This window comes from Pteropus vampyrus, unplaced genomic scaffold, assembly GCF_000151845.1.
Source record: "Pteropus vampyrus isolate Shadow unplaced genomic scaffold, Pvam_2.0 Scaffold14, whole genome shotgun sequence".
NCBI lineage: Eukaryota > Metazoa > Chordata > Mammalia > Chiroptera > Pteropodidae > Pteropus > Pteropus vampyrus.
Genome location: NW_011888795.1, coordinates 2,077,425 through 2,098,147, shown reverse-complemented (window position 1 = coordinate 2,098,147; position 20,723 = coordinate 2,077,425). Strand labels below are relative to the sequence as shown.

At 32.7% G+C, this 20,723-nt stretch overlaps 1 protein-coding gene and 1 pseudogene across 4 annotated transcripts in view; both read left to right on the top strand.

Moving 5' to 3' along the window:
* The window catches only part of OPA1 (OPA1, mitochondrial dynamin like GTPase), an 82,364-nt gene extending 61,843 nt beyond the window's left edge, over nucleotides 1-20,521 (top strand). For all 4 annotated transcript variants that reach the window (XM_011381404.2, XM_011381386.2, XM_011381395.2 and 1 more), the window contains 2 exons: nucleotides 15,687-15,761; nucleotides 17,524-20,521. In XM_011381404.2, coding sequence (XP_011379706.1) covers nucleotides 15,687-15,751 — 65 coding nt within the window. In that variant the 3' untranslated portion in view covers nucleotides 15,752-15,761; nucleotides 17,524-20,521. The remainder of the gene's footprint in view (nucleotides 1-15,686; nucleotides 15,762-17,523) is intronic.
* Nucleotides 17,040-17,158, top strand: LOC111734427 (annotated as a pseudogene).
* Nucleotides 20,522-20,723: the final 202 nt, after the last annotated feature.

Genomic DNA, 20,723 nt, shown 5'->3' with positions numbered 1-20,723 from the left:
TTTTACTATAATTTTAAAATAATGCAAGGTAGAGTATTGTAGAGATTGGCAAAGTTTGATACATCATATTTGTTGCCAGTCTTAAATTTGCTCAATTTTAAGTCACTTTACCACTTTAATTTGGAGATTCACCAACTGATTGTTCTTTAAGATGAGTACATGAGAAGTAGTACAGTGTTCTCTCCTATTCTGGAGAAGATATACCATGTTCACTAGTGAAATGAAACCATGAAGCGAGAGGAAGGTCAAAGAAATGAGAGAAGAGCCCACCACTTCTAGTCTCAGGAGGCTCATTAGATGAGAAGTCAGACATAGGAACCAGGACCTTCGGCCATATGGTGGATTCCATAGCTGGAGCAGGGGAAGGTTGGAATGAACCTGGGCATCTTAAGCTACAGAAAGTAAGGAAGTACTTGAAGGGTGATAGGGACGTGTCAGCAGGATACAGAGCCAGCTTGAAGAGGCTCCAGCTGGCCAAAACTAGGACAATTGGAGTACCGAAATGACAGTTAAGATTATAACCCATTGAATTAAACAAACCCATAAATGGATAATTATATCAATAAATGAATAAAGTCAGTGATGAAGAATGCGATGTTTGTATAATCACACTATAAAATCCAAATAAAATCTATTTGGATTCCCAGCATAATTTTGAGTAATGTTTCCAATATATTGATTCAAACAGACTGCAGTTTTAAAAAGAGGGGGGGAATTAGTATATTATAGCTCAAAACATTTTTTTCTATTATCTGTTTTATGATTTGTAAAATCTGCTTTATGATTGCTATCATATAAGACAAGTAATAGTGCTAACATCTCACAGACTTTTGAAGATTTGTTCTCCATCCCTCCACCCCACCCCCCCAAAAAAAACCTGAGTATCTGGGCACTGGTAATAACTGCTAGTAGTATTGCTACTGAGTTTCATCAGTACAGTCTGGAATTCTCTTATTGTTTGCTCTGAGAATATTGCTAACTGGGTTAATGTAAGTTTTTGGACCTTAAATCAATTGCTTATGATCCAAAGCTTAGGATTCTTTTTTAACTCTTGTTCGCTAAATCCCAAGTTACACTTTTCATTCTCTGTGTACATAATCAAAGAATCACTGATACCCAGGAATTAAAGGTACAGAACCAATTATTTAGATTGCTCTTTCTAAGATCTACAGTCTTTCTCTCGTTTTACTCTAACTTTTCATTTATGTATCAGAACTTGAAACTTTATGAATATGTATTTGAATACTTTTCCTGTGCCAGATATTAAGTTATGTGCTTTATATGCATTTTTAATAGGTATAGTTATTTTTCTCATAAATAAAATGGAAGCTGAGAAACACCTAGATAGTAAGTGTTAATGCCAAGATTTGAGCCAAGGTCTTTTTACTACTGTGCTAAACTAATCTGAGAAAAACCTCAAGCCACTGTAAAAAGTAATTTCATAAAATAGTCATTTATATTTGGAAGCTTCCCTTCTTAATGATGTCCTTTGCAGAGTAGGTCAGAGAGACATACATATTAGTGATGATCGTCATTGTCCTGTGTACTTCCTGCACCATTAAAAGCTTTGCAATATAAACTGTCAAAAGATATGAAAACTTTGATAGAATTAGAACATCTGGGTAAGAAAACGCTAAAGTGTAAATGAAGCCACTAAACAGATTGAAAGAAGTTAGTTTTCTCTATATGACGTGTAACAATGTCTCAAAGTATATGCTCTCTCACATTCCACCACAGTTAAGTAGTATCTGAGTTGCCCAAAATTCATTCACAGCTTTTCAATGTCATGTGTTCATGCTTAGAGAGTTAAGGTCCAGCTATAACAGATACAGAATCTTTAATTGAGTAATTGAGGCTTTTTGTTGAGTGTTGAAATGTTTTATAGTGAGTTTCACTGTCTTCATATTTCTTGTACTTTATATAATAGAAGATGCACTTCAATAAAAACTGAATACTTTATATTTACATTTCATTTACTAAGGAAATGTGAAAACAGTGGTAAAATACTTTGGGCTGTCATTGCACAGGCATACTTTAATGATATAGTTTAATGTCCTTAATGTTAAAGGAAAAAAAAAAAAAAACTGTGGCTTAAAGAAGCTGGTAAATTAGAATTTTCCAATATCCGTGGCTTTTTTCTCCTGCAGTTAATTTGCTCTGCTGACTTCCTACGCGAGGTGGCAACAGCTGGCCTTTTAACTAGAGCCAGGGGATTAAAGAGTAGGAATCACAGCAGCGTGCTCGGCCTCTTGCCTCTGTTGACTGTTCTTTATTGTTTGATGTCTGAGCATCTCCCAGACAGCAATTGTTTCTTGAAACTTAAAGTTTGTTTCTCTTGGGATTATACAATGCTAGTGGGGCTCGTCTTTGTGTCTCTTCACTTTCCCAGTCTCGTCTTACCCTCTATCGTATGCTTTCTCTTGATAATTAGAAAAGAGCAAAGATACAAGCTTTGTATCTTAGTGTGCAGGAGATTCAGTTTTGACTCTAAAAAATTAGGAATATAGACTCCAGATGGAAATTTATTTTTTTCTCCGAGCTACCAGATAGTAACAGAAATCATTTTTACAATGAAAACTGTTCTTCATAATTAATATACTAGTGAATTTTTGAAATTATGGTGATAAAAAGGGAGTAACATCAGAATGATTCATTCAGTCCTGCCATTTTAAAAGCTAGGATCAGAAGAAAAATGTACCATAAGTGCTTAAATCTAAAAGAACCTTTTCACTAGCTCTAAAACATAGGATAAGAAATATCTTCATGCCATATTAAAACTTGAATATAAAGTAGTCAGAACATATTTAGATGGAACCCTCAGCCAAAATGATTTTGTTGTTCTTCACAAAGGAAAGAAAAATATCAAGACGTTATTGAATTTAATTTCTATTGGTTACTCCATATTCTTAAACTTCTGTCATACCTGCCATATGCTTGAGGGTTGTTAGGGATAAAAATAGTGGTCTTGAAGTAGTGTGAGACTGAAAGTAATCCTAAAAAGATTATTATATTCAGAATTTGGAACTTAAAATTATAAAAAAGAGAAGTCAAATGTAGGGCTTTGGCATGAATATTCTTGTCATGTATACCACCACTACCCACCCTCCTGCTCCTGAACCAATACCGTAGAGAATCCTACCTATTTACAGCAGTACAGTTTGTAATTTTATTAATTGGGATAAAATTGACATATATCTTATTTTAGTAGAGTCTGATAAACTATGTGACTGCTGAAAAATTTGGTAACTTATTTGAACTATATAGTAATATGTTCATTTTGTTTCTGTAGATGTAACCAAAGAAAGTGAATTTTAAAGGGACTTAAAAGAGGAGAGGGGGGCATTGAGTTGTAGAATTCTAGATACCTAGGTCCAGAGAGCCAGAGAGGATTTTTTAAAAAGTAATAAAACAGCACAATCACACAGAATAGAGTAAGGCACCCTGGAGAGAAAGCATTAACTGTAAAGACCACAATCCCTGTAGCATCATTTATTTCTAAATAATGTTACTGCGTTTGTTTCACCAAGAATTACAAGACCTCAATACTGCTTTTTCATCTCTCCTAGCTTCTAGCACATTTCTAAGCAATCTTTTTCCTGTGCCTCTTTTTTTCTTATATTTTTCTCTGTGTCCTCTTCTGGATCATTATCACTTGGTCCTCTGTATTTTTCCTCCATCCTACTTATTTACCTTTCTACAGTGATTAAAAACCTTACCAAGGTACTGCTAATGTTGCTTAGTTGAGCAGAAGGCAGGCTTATCACTATAGGCAACTGTAGCTCAACTAAAATAATCAGTTTAAGAAAAAATAATTTCATGTCTGTTATGATTGATCTATTCTACTAAAGTGATCTGGTTCTTTCATAAATTCACCATAACCTTGTATGTTATATAGTGTATATGTTCAGTGACCATTTGAGCATGACCTTTTAATAAAGACTCTTCATTAGCCCCCTTCTCTTGACTTAAAAAAAGAGGAAGAAGACTAATTCTACTTATCCTAAGGAAGTTTTCTTCTACACCAGCGGTTCCCAACTGTTTTGACACCAGGGACCTGTGCTCCCATGAGAATCTAATACCTGATGATCTGAGGTTGAGCCGACATGGTGATGTTAACGCTGGGAAATGGCTGCAAATACAGATAAAGCTTTGCTTGCTTGCCTGCCGCTCACCTGTCGTGCAGCCCAGTTCCTAATGCAACTGACTGGTACTGGTCCACAGACCAGGGTCAGGGACTCCAGTTCTACACTGTCATGCGAGAAAGTGACAATTTCATTTCTCTTAGAGAGCAGCTTGCATTTGCTACATTCACCCCTATACCCACCCACTCTCTTGCTAACATCTTGTGTTCCGGCTTTCATCCCTAGCAAAACCACTTTCTGGTCACCAATGATTTCCTAATTGCCAGTTTACCAAAACACTTTCATAATTTTTTTATGTTAGGAATTTTTAAGTTGATTGGCATAGTTTCATTTGCATTTTTGTACTTTTTTTGGCATGGTTATTAGTAGAAATGAGTATATTTGGAAAATGGAAAGATTGAAATGTTTCTCTTCTTCCTTACGGAATAAATAGGATAACTTCTTTCTGTTTTATGTTATTAGTGTTTGATATCTTCAAGGCATCTCTTCAGTGTAAAAGTGATTAAATTTTTGAATTCTGCCTCTGTGAAATAATATTTTTCATAGAAAGGTGAAATTACCAAATTAAAGGAATATGTGAAGGATCATTTTTACCTCGAGTCTGCATAGATGAAGTAGACTCTGCTTTATGTTGTAGCCGAGAGAGAGAGACAGACAGACAGACGGGCACAAAGAATAAAGTAATCCTCAGGGAGAGTCCTTTGTGTTAAAGTAGTAGTTATTTACACACAGAATTCCACATCATGAGCATGAATAGTGTGCTTTCCCAGGTTATGGATGAGAAAATCCAGACTTAAAATGAGGCTTTAAGAGTCAAGCACATTTTTCATGGCCTATTTTTTAAAGGCACCTTTGAAGGATATTGATCAATTGGTACAAGATTAAAAGAATATTTACCTCTTTGTAATCTTATACAAGCTATTGGTACTCAGTGCCTTAATAGTGAGTATATTCTTTTTACTTTAAACTCATGTTTTAATTGATCAAAAGTAAGAATAAAGATAGGAAAGATCTCTTCAATAACTTATGGACTGAATTTTTAATTTATCACTTTAAAGTAGGTTTTATTTGTGTGTTACTGTATGTGTTCATGTGTATATTCTTATGTATAAAAAAGGGCATTGCACATAATTAAAGCTAGAAGTTAGGCTGTTTTTTCCCGTTGCTAATAATACTTACCACTCAGTGACTTGAGTTCAGAATGAAATACATCTTTTTGAACTTGGGATTAAACTTTGATTTATTTTGTTTTTTAATTGTTTTATGAATTCTCTCCATTTCTAAGATGGAAATAAATAGACCCTGTCATTGAAAACTAAATCTAATCACAAGCAATCTTTTGGCCTGTGAAACAGTATATTAAAAAAATAAAATTAAGCAAGACATGAATAATTTTTTTTTAAAAAAAGAATGGTCTTGAAAAAAGAATTGCTGCACACTGAATTTGCAACCTCTGTAAAATAAGATTCTCAGGGTAGTTTGAGAGAGGATTAAGGACAAAAGGAATTTTAATTTTTTCCTATTTTATACATTTCTAAACTTTTTCCCAAGTGAGCATAATTCAGAATTACCTCAGAAATTTTATATTTTTGATTATTATAGTCATATTAATGATGAAGCTAATTCATGATAGATCAATCCTAAAAGTGACAGAATATTTTCCCAAATAACCTCTTGGTGATTTTGACACCAAGAGACATTTTATGAAACCACATAGTAATTGTTCATCATAACCTCCTTAGTGGTTAGGATTCACTTTGATTTCTTCTCATTTCCAGCAACAGCCCATCATGGATCTGTCATCTGTAAATGAATTGAAATCTTTTTTGAACTATTGTGCAACCCATTTAAGATAATAGATTTCCTCTGCCTCATTGTTACGTACTGTGTATGGAAATAGTCCATCTTAATTTCTCCTAGAACGGCTACTTTATCTATTCCTTAGTTTTAATATTTTGAGTTATTGGAGGAAATTGATATTTTTTATTTATTTCAGTTAGATCTTTTTTTCTGGGCCAAGGAATTCAAGTTTTTTTTAGTCTCCTTTTATGTCTCTCCTTTCTAGTCTTTCCTTTGATATCAGTTTATACTCTGAGTCATATGTACAGATTGTACCTATTTTCACCAAAGTTAAAGTACCAGAATTTTATTAGTTTTAATCCTTTTATTATGACAGAGCTAGTACATATGCATGTGGAAAATTAGAAAATATAGATGACAAACTTTTTAACACAATTGCCACTACCCAGAGATAACCACTGTAACGTTGTATTCTAACAAGTTTTTTAATGTGGTCTGAGGGACATGATTTTTGTCACATTTCTGGAGGACATTTTCATGAAGAGATCTTAGGCTGGCCTTCTCTTACACCCCAAATCTTCAGTTCATTGTCATTGCTCCTATTTCTAGTTTCTCATATATCAGAGTGGGTTAAATTTCTCTTCCTTTTCTTGATATAAACTTATTTCAGAGGGGAAAAAAAGATTCACTGAGAGGAAAAGCAGTGTTAGTAAAAATGAAACCTATAGTACCAGTTACTTTATAAATAGGTCAGGTATTCCAGAGGCTATGTTGTAGCAAAATATGTACAGAAAACCGTTCTCCTTTAAAAGTTAATCCCCACCTGTATTCAGGACCCTGGCATTCTCTTTGTGTGTTTGTGCCTTCATTATGTCTCTCCTTTCTTCAAAAATGGTCAGGTCATTCCCATCTTAAAACTATTGGATTGATTCTTCCATGAATTCTAGCTACTTATGATCTCGATTCTCTTTTAAACAGAAAAACCTTTTCGAGTGTTTGCCTGCTGCCTCCACTTTTAACCATCCACTCTATTCTCAACTTTGTAATCTTTTATTCTCACTTTTGCTGAAATTGTTTTTTCTGAAATTGCTGACAATCAAGAGAAAGCAATGAGCCAGGAGAGCATTCAGAAATAGAAAATATTCTCATGTAACTGCATCATTTGGTTCTTTGGAATCCGAATGCTTCTTGGAACTCTTTCTGTTCTTTATATTTGTATAGAGTTTTACACATTACAAAATGTGTTATGTTTGTTCATTTTTGTGCCTTGTAAAGGCAGATGAGGCTTATTAGGTATAATCCCCATTTTTCACATGGGGAAATTGATGTTCATTGAGGGAAATGATTTAGTCAGTTATCTGAATATTTATGGCAAAGCTGGGGCTAACAACATGTGTTATAGATAGCATCTTTTTAGATTTGTTTTGAGATTTTGTTCATCATTAGTCTTTGGTTTTGTGCTTGTGGATGACTACAGATAACCAAATTCATATAATTTGGCTTTCTTTTTTTATTATTTTCAGTGTGTTCATTTTAGAGCCTACTCTCCTAGTTAAACTAATCATTAAGTATCTAAAACAATGAATTTGTCTCCTAAAGACATGTAATGGTTTCATTCCTCAAAAAAATGATAACCAGTTTATAAATCTATGTATTCTTATTACTATTTCAATTTTTCGATTTTCCTTTTTATGAGAAAAAAAAAATGTGACTTAAAATTTAAAGGTGATTTTCTAAATTAATATGTAAAATTAACTCTGAAATTATTTTCATTTCTTTGAGCCTAACTATGAAGGCTTATGAAACTAGTATCAGTAATGATACCTCATTATAGGTGGTTGTGAGATATAACAACTGAAAACTTGTGAAAGCAGCCTCACAAAATATGAATGCCTGTGCTCCTTCTGATAAGCTTAATAATGCTTTGTCCTAATGCAGCATTTTATTTAAGAGATATAATTGTATTTCACTTTTACTTCTCATCTCAATTCATAACTTTATTAAAGACTGTAATTTTTTAATTTTATATTTTTTCATAAACTTTTAGTTTAGTTCATAAATCTAGAATTACATACTCTTCTTGTATTACTTTCTTTTACTTTTAAAATTACATTAATGAGCTGACTGTTTAAGAATCATTCTCATGATTCATTCATCTGTTACATCTCCTTTTTAAAGCTTCAGCACTGAAGGTCTTTTGACAAACCAATATTTATAACAGTTTGACAGCAGGATGAGGAACAGCGTTTGTCTTTGTAACAGCTTGAAGAAAGACCCTTTCCAGGACCCAGTCATGCGGTTACAATCTTGACCTCTTTCTTATGCTGGGAACATACATACAGCAGCACCTCCCATGTGTTTTCTTGTCCCATTGACTGTCCATTCACTTCCCATCTGTTTTACAGTCTTAAAGGAACAGAAGGGGCCCTCTTCTTATAAATCTGTCTTTGCAAGTGATAAATGATGTCCTGTCTCTTTAAGGGCTGCCTGGGTGGTTTTCCTTTTCTTAAAATATTTCAACTTTCCTCCTAACAAAATTCAGAATAAAATATACTTTTAAGAGTAGGAAGAAATAGAAAGCAAAGAAATGATGGATTATTTTAAAACCTTAATTGATTGAGACTGAATATTTTGCTGGTCATTAGACTAAAGTTTTCCTAATTAATTACCTAAATCATATTTTTAAATTGTATTGATATTTAGATTTTTCAGCGGGGACAATAGGAATGTATTCATTTTGAGATAGTGTAATATTTAAACTTTTTTTGGAGAAAATAAAGCAAATTATTATTGAGTCAGCATGTAAAATAGTTTTTGAAGATTTTTTTCACCATAATGTAACTAATTTGGAGCATTTTATGTACTGGATACAAAATAAAATAATTCACAGTGGAAGATTATAATCTTATGATAGATTCTGTCTACCTTTTACATTTAAAAAGACGATCATGAATCTGTAAAAACTTTTTTTTTGTTGATGAAAATAAATAGTTTAAGTATACATATTTACCCTTGAGTTTTCTAAGAATTGAGCAGAAATTAATTTTTCTTCCTATGCAGAAATATTCATAGATGTCTAATTATTACAGATATTGCCCCCTGAAATATTCTTAAATTACTGCTATAAAAAGCATTACCAGTATAAAAAGACCACTTTTAGAATATTAGCATAAGTATTCCTGGTACCTGAGAGAAATTTCATCAGTCCTCATAAAAGGAACACTGAATTATATGATACAGTGAATCAAATGGCTGCATATAATCATAAATTTTTGGAGGTTATTTAATGTTCTCAATATAGGTCAATAACATAAGCAATTCTGGGTGAAATCAAAATGATGCAGTCCAGCATCTTAGCTGCTTGGTTCAACTTAATTAAAGATGACATAATATATAATATCTAGAGAAATACATAAATTATACACCTCCTATCTAATATTCCATAAATATTATTTCTTCTTACAGCTTAATCTTTTAGTAAATATCAGTTAGCAGAAAATTCAAGGTTTTATAGTCATTGACATTGATAAGCACCGGGGATGGTGCTACTCTTTATTAGTGAAGGGCAGATTCATAAGAATTAATAGTTAACTGAGTTGAAATTAGGGTTGCCATCTACTTATAAAAGTTGAAAGGCCTGACCAATATAAAGGCCTGAGTATAAGGCTACTCTATGTTCATCCATACTGAAATCTTTTGGAAACTAAGCTTCAAAATATCAAGAAAGTATTTTAAGCAATTTTGATTATAATGGCCAAAAGGAACTTGATAGAAATGCTTACAGTTAAGAGAGTTCAAAAAAAAAGGGCGGGGGGGGGGAGTTTGAATTTATCTATAAGTCACTTTGAGCTCTATATATTCAGCAGACAAGTTATAATTTACCTCACAGACTTTCTTATGGCAGCTTTCTTTCTAAAATCATACTGTTTTGGGGTCTGAAAATAGCAAATTTTTTCAGTAATTATTTTTGATGTTTGAATAAACTACCGGCTAAGTCTCCTCACTCAACAATGAATAAATGAACAGTGAATATTCATGGGCATCTATTATATAGCAAGTGCTGTGCTAGGCTGAGTGATTTTAAATAACAGACTTTATATAAGTATGTAATTCATACAAGCAGTCCCACTTCGATTCCTAGAAAAAATGGTATAAAACTGATCTTTCTAAAATGAATTATGTAGACCCGTAAGTATAATATTGTCATTTGTAATTGCATTTTTAACTAGGAGCTTAACGTGAAATTTAAAAAGATACTAAGTGACATACAGACAATAAACAATTTTAAAAGATCTAATAAAACATCATCAGTTAGAATAGTATATTTCAGTCCTAGATATTAAGCTAGTATGAGTTTTGGATTCTTCTGAACAGATTCCTTCATTATAAATAAACCATGACTGACTGGTTTACAATCATAAGGTTAAAGGAAAAGCGGGAATAGAAACAAAGTTCTCCTGATCACAATATCATATACCTTTTAATACATTTTGTCTTTATAAAAATCATGTAAAATAACTACCCTATTGATTACTTGGGGGTATTAGACCAAGGATTTCTAAATTTTTTTTTTAATCAAACACTTCTTTCATTATTAGATATACCAGAGAAGTCCATGTTTTAGAAGATTTGTCTACGATAATATACTTACTTATATTCTTTTTAATTAGAAATGTAAAGTTGCAATTATATCTCCTAATCAGCCTAAATAAATGATTGTTATAAGAGTAGATGTAATTCTAGCCCAAACAAGATTTCCATTTGAACTTTTGAAACAATGGAAATAACCTAGAGAACTCTATTACCACTTTCACAGACCCCCTGGAAGTCTGGGACCCACCCAGCTTTGAAGTTACCATACCAGTTTCAAACAGCTTTCCAGAACATAAGAAATGATGCCTCCTTCTTCTGTAATAAGCAGTATTCTGTCCATCTTCATGAATGGTCTGTGTAAAAATAATCATGCTCATTTGTAGGGAAAAAATTACAGGGCCAAGATTCAGAAGATAGGTGTTAGATTTAGTTATACACCTTTGACAATCTCTTTTCTTCCTTTCCTTAACTGTAAAAGGTGTACCTTTTTTCTTGTGCTAAATCTAATATTTTGAGTGTAGTTTAATAAACTTGAATCTGGTCTCATTCACCTTTTTTTGATGCTTTTCTTTTCTTGTTTCCCTGTACCCTAGATGATTCTTTTAATACTGAACTTCTAAAGAAGACTTGTAGCATAATTGTCTAATAAAAAGCAAGCCTTTTCAACAACAACAGTATTTTATAATAAGTGCTTCTTTAATTTTCAGCCCTTTAGCGAGCAGCTTTTTACAGCAGAATCTCACCTGTAAGGTTTCCTCAAGCTTGGTACAAAGTATGTGTGCAGCATGTTGTAAAACATTTCTGTTAAAGCACATTGGGGTCTTCGGATGTGTGGTTTGCTTAAAATACACTGCATCAGTAAGTTTGCGGCTTGTTTCTTCATGCTTTCTTTAAAAACATCAAAAGTTGTAAAAGGTTTATTTATTTCAGTGCATGTAGTAGTGTTTTGTGTGCGATTCTTTGTTCCTGTCTAAACTGTTATTAACTACTAAAGCGAACCTTCTCCCAAGTTTGGCCTTTTGGTATTCACAGTGTATTCAAAACCTAATTACAGATTAGTCTATATTTGAGACTTTTAGAGCGAGTATCAGAAGACTCAAAAAGAATTTGAGAGTAGCAGTATCATTTCATGTGGAGATAAAGAGACTCAAAACATGAATGGATGTCAAGTCATCTGAAGGAAAAAAGAGAAGGAACTTCATTCACTGAGACTGATGGTTTATGAGTTGGGGATTATGGGAATATTCATGACTCAATCAAGAAGCACAATGAATTGATGTTTGAAATAGTTCATCTTTTAAGTAAACATTGGATAAATAGAAAGTAGACTCAGTATTCACTACATGTAAAATTGACTATTTCAGTACAACTGAAATAGCAGTTTGTTAATCCTTTCCTGAGTTGGTTTAATTAATCAAGTAGACCACAAATTTATAAGAATTCTCTATAAATATTTAATGTAAATATTTAATAAAAAGGAGTTTACTTTATAGTTAATCATGGTGATATGTATACACATTTCTGCAGGAAAGTAATTTCTAATGATAAAATAGCTAAATTCAATAAGATTGGGGGATTCGAAAACACTGTTAATACTGAGACATTAATTTGGAAGGATCAGAAAGGGTTTTAGTTGCTAACATTCAGTTTTCCATGCAGCCAGATAGCATAGTGAGGATAAAAAAAATAGTGCTGAAAACTTAATCAAAATTTAAAATAAGTGGATTCAAATATGGGAAATAATGTTGCATATTACTTGTACTATAGCTTCCTTGCAAAGCCTGAAATCAGCTTCCTTTCTAAAGCTCTGTGTGTGTGTGTGTGTGTGTGTGTGTGTGTGTGTGTGTGTGTGTGTGTGTAGTCAGCATATTTTAGCCTTCTTAATAAGGTGCAGTAATTAAGTTCAAGTTTGTTTTTCCACTTCTATTGTGTTTTGCGACCTAAGGGTTCTCTTTTTCGTGCTACTTATGTTGCTCAGGTGACCCACCAGCATGCCTTGATCTCCATTGTCTCTGTGTACCCTTGCCTCTTGTTCCCAGACTTGCTCCAGCTCTTGTGGCCCTGCCTTCTGCCCTCTTGGTCTCTAGTATAACATCCAAGAAGCCTGTCAAGTTTTGTTTTCTTGATAACCTTCAGCCGTTATTTTCTATGCTATTTTGGGGGGAACATCATTTATCATTTATCAAATATTTATTGAGTATAGTGAGTCAGACATTGTTGACACTGAAGACACTAAACATTTTTTTGTCGGTTTTCATACTCATATTGTTCTCAAGGGTTTCTCCAAATGTATATAGATCTGAAGAAGTAGTAATCTTCATCAGAAGATGATAATGTATTGTACATTTTTTAGTCATCTCTAGGCACAGAACTACTTAAGAGGTGCTCAGTAACTATTCTATTCCTAATTTTTACCAAAGTATGTCTTATTTCATATAAAGGTAATACTTATGCACTTGAAATAATAGCATTTGTTTCATTATCATTTAGAGTAACAAACATTAGATCTGGCAGCAGATCTAATGTGTGTTTCTGAACCAGAGGAATGTGTACAAGGCTGACTCTCCAGGCTTAATATCTTCATCTTTGGCACTGATACCTGCAGAATTGTATGAGGACCAAATGACATATGGGATTCAAAATCACCCAAAACTTCATAGACTTAGAATGAGATACAGAATAAGCAAAGAATTCTTCTCAAGAGCAGGATATCATCTGTGTCCCCATGTCACTCCATTAAGTACATTGTGTAAGTGAAGGAAAGAACAAAGAAATGAATTTTTTTTTTAGTGTTAAAAGGATACATTTATCACAATTCTTTTTTCTTTTAACATTTACTTCTCTTCTCTCTCCCCCCATTACTTCCTAGAACTTATTTAACTGCCCTTTATGTTATTCTTGAGGTTTCAGGGCATGGTGGTACAGTGTCCTGATATTGTACTTGTCTAATATTTGTGAAAACAGCTTTTTAAGGGAAATTTTTTATTCCACAGTTTTTATATAAAAATCGAATACTCCTTTTACTTTCATTTAGGAAAAAAACATAGCTTATCTTTAATTTTAGAAGAATTTGAATTTGATTTAGAATCCACAGTTAGACACCTGCATCAGAGTGGTTCTCAGTCTCTTTCAATACAAATAGATCTGACTCAGACCCGTCTCTTGTGAGTGATGCTACTGTACCACCCGCTCACAGATAGTCTGTCCCCTGAGGATGGAGGTCATTGACAGGGCAAAAGAATGGATGGAGCTGGCCCTGCAGCTGCCTGATTGTCCTCAGATCATGGAACAAATAGAATCAGATTTCCTCTCTTCATACAGTATGGCTTTCCCAAGTAGAAATAGTTCTCAGTGAATATTTAGAGGGGCTGCTGAGGCTCTAAACACCTGTTTTAAATTTCCATGTGTTGTGCTGTTTAAACTAGATGATTTTTTAAAGACCCCATATATTTCCAAAATTCTATAAGACAATTTACAAAACTCTTTTCTTCTGCCCTCCCCTCCCCCCATGTTTTTAAATTCTTCAACTGATGAACAGCACAATGTGGAACTTTTAATATTCATTGAAGAAAAAATAGGTGAAGCTGTTTCTAAGCAACTGAATGAATTAATTTTAAAAATAAAAATGTGGCATTATTTTGAGAAAGGAAGAATGTTTGCTGGTTTGACTGCTGGTTAAAAATATACAGACTAACAAAAAATATAGACTAAACTTCCAAGAGATGGGTTGGGATTATTTTTTCTAGTTTGTCTAGTTTAACTTTATTTATAAAGAGTTAATGCTGCCTTTGCGAAACTATTACATATTTCTTCAGTGAATAGTTTGATTAAAACAATGGAGTTTATTTTTCTATAGATTTTGTGTTAATCTCAAAATACCAAGAATTAGAATTATTAAATTACTGGAAAAAGAATGTGAAGATATTATGTTCTTTATATGTAGCCATGATAGGCTTTGTTGAGTTCCTGTAATGCTAAGAAGCCATAAAAAGAACAGTTCTTCCTTTCATTGGCTAATCATTACAAGTGCTGCCTCACTGGTAAAAAAGAATACTTATATCTTTAATTGCCAATTATTTATTTTTAAATGTAAAAAAATATAAATGTTGAATATTAACGCATCTTATGTGTCTTTTCTATAGATATAAAGTAGAATGCTTTGCAGTTTTCCATCTTGATCAGTAGCTTTGAAACAGTCACTTCAATTGTTAATTCCTACTAAGAGGTTAAATTGTGTTAAAAGGACAAGAATATTTGTTACTGTTTTTACAATAACTTGTATATTAAAATAAAAGTTGCATGAGTAAGTTAGCAATGAAATAGAATAAATCATGACTTTTCCATTTTTAATACTGGGAGATTGATATGTACAGTGAGTAGTTTGCATTTGTGAAGGAAATCTTTACAGTTCAGAGAGAAATTATAGATTTTATTAAATTTGAAAACCTAAAATCAAATAAAATAATATAAATCTGTCTTCAGTGGCTCTGGTGTTTTTAAACTTTCCTTTCTTCATTCATAGCTAGAAAAGTACATTTTTATATGTATTTTTAAAGTCTTACTGCCCTTTTCATGTTTGTTACAAATATTTCCTACAAATTCTTTTGTCTTTTAATTTTTGGACATTTTGCTGTAAAAGGTATACATTTTAATATGGTCATATTGACTGATCTCTTCCTTTGTAACTCTTTCCATTACTTTATACCTAGAAAATCATTTCCTAGTCGACAGTTTAAATATTCACCTGTATTCTCTTTTCATTTTTAAAAACGATGGCATTATTTTATATTTGCCTCTATTCCAGATATTACTGACTCCTAGGTTGGACTCCAAAGACTCTAAGAACTCAAAATTCTATACATAATAGTATACATATTTATATGTTCACTTTTCTGTGTAAGATTTCATAACTTTTATTAGAATTTCAAAAGTGTCTTTCATAAACCCTGTCCTCCTCTCCTTTCCAAAAAAAGAGCTACTACAATTCATTTAAACGTTATCTGGATATAGTTGGTCTGCGATGCTAAGGTACTTTTTTCCCCTTTTCCCAGTATCCCAAACCATTTACTGAATAAAATAATTATTTCCTATGATTTGTGATGCCTTTGAAAAATAAATTTGATTTTAATTTATCTCTTTTTATCTCTACAGAGAAAGTTAGAGAAATTCAAGAAAAACTTGATGCTTTTATTGAAGCTCTTCATCAGGAGAAATAAATTGAAATAAGTGAGTAAAACTCTTCTTTCTGCGTTGGTACTGATTAGACGCAAAATTTATATTTTAAACTTATTTTAACAGTTTATTTTCCTTGACTATATCCTGTTTGTTCTTTAATAATAATTTTAATGGCAGTAATCTCTGAAACTAGATTCTGAATTCCATGTATGTTTCTTTGAATAACTTGATTGCTTTTTGGCTGAACAAAAAATATCTTCTAGAACTCATTTTGAACAGAACAGAAATGAACAAACAAAGATGTTTTATAATAATGCACATGGCTCAAATTTTCTGCATGTAAAGAATGGAACTATAGCTCTCATTATTGTATTCCTCGTTGTTCATATTTGATGGATAATTATGTGTATGTTAACTTGCAAAGCTTTTTATTTGGCTTGACTAAAACTTTTACTAGTTCTTTATCTTACTCTCTTATATTTATTTAAAAACATTTAGATAAACCTTTTTCCCGTTTAAAGTAACTTAGATAGCCTTAGAATATAGTACTCTTCTGAATGTGTGGATTCTCTTGTCTAATTTTGTAGTCTGGCATTAGAAGCATGTTCCCAATTAAATATTGTATATTCAAAGACTTTTCTTAGTAGCATAGTCGATTATTAATTATTGCTGAAGAATTATAATGAGTAGTTCATTTGCTTCCTCATCATTTACTATCAGTAGTTAATTTTAGAGATCAACGTTTGAGAGCCTTCTTGATTTGGAGATTCTCCACTGCAGCACCAGAATTCACTTGATATTTTTGTTTACAAATGTGTTTTTTGCGGGGGTGGGTGGGAGTTGGGAAGCATGATGTCACAGAAACCCTAATAAAAATACAGCAACATATCTTTTTAATGAAATGAGGAAGCCCAAAGCTAGCCAGTGTTTTATACAATAGTCAGTGTCACTTCCCTAAGCAGGTTACTTTGACATCTGGAGTTGCCGTTGTTGCTGAGAACAAGCCTTTTTCTGCCAGAGTATCTGTCCCAAGTGCAGCCAGGGCAGTCCAAACTGGTTCTGTCCCAAGGGCAGCCAGGCGGTGATGGTAGTTGTGTACAGGGAAACCATCCCAACTTTCTCTGTTCCCTACTTGTCTGTAGTCTCCAAGGCCCTTTTCATCCCTTGGGATTTATGACTGTGAACTGTTACAAATATCTATGAAGTGGACAGATGATCTTTTAAATGTACCTTGCAAATCCATTTAAATAATAAATCTGGCAAAATGGTAGCCTTGCTTCATTCTGACCATTTATAAAAGTTACCAAGCATCTTAAAGAATAGTTTCTCGTCTACAGCCATGCCTCCCTGAACGTGCCCAATCTCATCTGATCTCAGAAGCTAAGCAGGATCGGGCCTGGTTAGTACTTGGATGGGAGCCCACCTAGGAAGACCTGGTGCTGTAGGCATAAAAAAAAAAAAAGAATAGTTTCTCAGTGATAGTTGTAATATGTGTAGCATTCCTCAGCCTGATACTTTAAAGTAACTAATTCAGATACTTGGTCGAAATTGTTTATACCCAACACAGTCATACAAAGATTCCTTCTACTGATCAGTTTTAATATACTATTTTTACTTTTTTTCTCTAAGAAATTAATTTCAGTATTTTTTTAATTCATATATCGTGTTTGATAAAATCATGTTATATGATGGTAGGTGATATTTAAAGCTTAATAAAACTAGCAAACTTAAGTAATTAAGCTTCAGTGTTTTTATGATCATGCAATATTGTCTCCCTTGACTTAAAATTTATCAAATGTGCTTATTTTCACAGAATCCTACTCATAATGTCATTACCTCTGCATACATCTGAAGAAAGAAAACTCCGAAGTCTTTTGTCCTTCCTTTTTGTCTTCTGCTATTCTACCTTTCTAAACATGAAATAAAGTCATGGGATAAAAATAATTTAATTTATGTGTGTTAGAGGCACTTTAACCAGCAGCTGCCTTTTGAATGGAAGAACAGGGGAAATGGCATTAACATCCTATTTTATTGTACTGAAGTGACAAATTGGGTTAATGTAAGTTGTATGACCATTAGGTTTAGTCCTTAAAGATAAGAAACTTGCTCGCCTGCTTGTTGTCTCACTTGTGGTGGCTCTAGTTCAACGAATTCATTAGCCGATGTTACTCCACCTCAGTTTCTTTTCCAGAAAAAGAATGCTAAGTGTTCTGAAATAAAACTTACAGCAATTTTCTAAAAGCTATCAACTGTATATAAAATGATGGTGACCTGCTAAGTTGTTGTCCGTATCTGTAATGTTCTATATCCAGAAACTCTTTGACCACGATAATTCAATTTATATTCATCATGTGAAAGAAAACTAGTTAACAAAAGAACCCCTCAAATAGGATAATTTGGATTACAACAATTCTGCGTGTATTCAGTGAAAGAGATTTCAGCCCTTCGTTGATAGCTTATAGAGTTGCCTTAGAAGCTAAGTCACTGGCAGCTTACCTATTTGATTCAGTTGATGTTTTTGTACTCTCTGTGTCCATTTGAAATTCATTCATTTTGGACATTGTATACTTAAGCTAGGCTTTCTGTTAACAATGTTTTGTACCTGTTGACAGAGCTATTGGATTGTGAAACAGAAGAAGGAAGATTAAGAATAATCAATTGACTAATTACATTTAAATTATCGTCAAACATTTCAACTAGGTATCAGAAAAAGACTTCCTTTCATAAGACTGTATTTTAAATAGAAATTATTTCAACAATTAGAATAATGTTGACCATCCCCCTCTTAGCTGAACATCTAAAGAAAATATAAAGTTTAATTTATTGCAGTTCAATTACAGTGGTACTCTCACTTCATTTTCATGTTGTAAATAATATTTTTTTATTGGCTAAAGGACTTTAAAGCAAAGAAATGTGCCATTTTTGACTTAAAACGTCTTTCTCATTTAACTCTGCTCTTTGCCGTCATTTCATTAAGCCTTTATCATTCTAATAAAAATGCACATTGTGTGACAGTTTTTATGTTACAGTTTATTTAATTTTATAATTTTCTTGGAATTATGTTTGGATAACAGTTCCTTTCCTACTTTTTTTAAAATTTAACGTCAATACAAATAGAGATCTTCATGTGATCTCTCTCAAGATCTGATACTTAATATGCAAGGTCGAAGAATATCACAAAATAGTTCAGAAATTAAGACCAGTAAATATTTATTTTATACAGTTTGTTATGAAAAGCAGATCCAGCTTTCAGCAGCTGGTAGCAGTATACATTGTAATTTGGTAGATGAGCACTCATGAACATTTCCTGTGTGTTTTAGATCCAGGGATAGTGGATGAACAGAAAGGAAGTAGAGCCATGGGTTCTGTACAAAGATTAAGAGATGAACTCTCTGGTTAACTCCTTCTAACCTGTGCTGGCTAGTAGGTAAACCAACCCCTTCACTGAAGCAGACATCATGCAATTATCTCTTTGTAGTTGTAAAACATAACCACTTTAAAACTGAAAACCTATTTCTAAATCGAAAAAGGGATAGGACCATATTTGTTTATTTCTGTGAGCTCTAGATAGGAAAAAATGCCCTCAACTGCATTTCTACAGATTTCTCCCAAGCAAAAGTCAGTACTTTTATCACGTCCCTTTGTATAAACTTAAAGTGGAGTAGGGTGTCTTTATTTCTTTGAGATCAGTGTTTGTAATTTAAATATATAAATACATTAAAATATTATTTAAAATCCCATGTAAGAGTCCAGACATTTCCCCTATCTCCTCAGTAATAGGACATCTCTTGTGGATAAGTTTTTTTTTCACTGATCTCATACTAAGCATGCCTTTTTTTTTTCCTTGAAAGCTAGGTATTTATTAAATGCAGATGTTACTAAAAGAAAAAACAAAATGCACATTTTCAACAGTAAACCCCATGTGCTGTGTTTGTAGTTCAAAAATTACAAATGATTCAAATTTAAATACATCACTTCAGAAATTCAATATATAGAAGTTAAATTTTAACTAGACAAGGAATCATTTGTTTTTCATGTCAGGATTTGCAAAGACTAGAGTGAACAAAGCTCTATTTGGAAGACTGAACAACTATAAATAAATTATATCTAAAATTTACTTTGTTAGGGTATCAATTTTAAAATCGATATATGTAGGCAGTGCGCAATAAGAAACAAGTTCTCGCTACTTCATGGTTGAACCAATGGAGCTATACTTATAGGGGAGCAATCAGCCTTTTTTAGTAGCTTAATTATATTCTCTTTGAATTACCATTTCCAGACTTTAACAGACTTCTTCCCACAAATAGTTTATCCTCCAAATGCAAATTATGAATAAGGTAAAAGTGAGTAGGGAACATTGCAGAGTGGTGTTTCCTAACCTTATAGTTTGGGAACTTTACAAAAGATAAGATTCAAAGTGTAGATTTAAAAAATAAATTCCTTAATTAGTAAATAATTTTATATTTATTTATATTAGATTGATTTATCTGTGAAAGGAAATATGGTATTTTAGTTTTCTGATAAAAGGGATCAAAATAATGCTTTTTATCTCAATCTCTAAGCTGGTATATGCTGTAGTTTCAGATACTTTAGCAGTATGGAAATGTGCTTACAAATATGCTTACCTTTTGAACAATCATGGCTATGTTTAAATATTTTAAATAACCTTGTTTTTACTTGTGCACTGAGTGAACTTTGTATTATTTTTAAAAACCTTCACACTACATGATGTTATTGCAATTTATATTTTGCCTGTGCTTGATCTAAGGTCATTTGCGTAGATGAGTAATTAAAAATATTCTATAAAGAGAGCATCTTTTAAGTTTTCTCTGTTTTCATGAGGGAGAAAGAGAGAGACCTCTGCATCTACAGTCATAATTTGACCCCACGGTATAACCAGATTCAGGTCTAACCAGACGCTTACTGTGTCTCTTCTCCAAATGCTTTAATTTCACATGCTTCACACTTCACAGTTGTTATCCATGGTCAAATAATGCTTTCTTTTCATGCCTT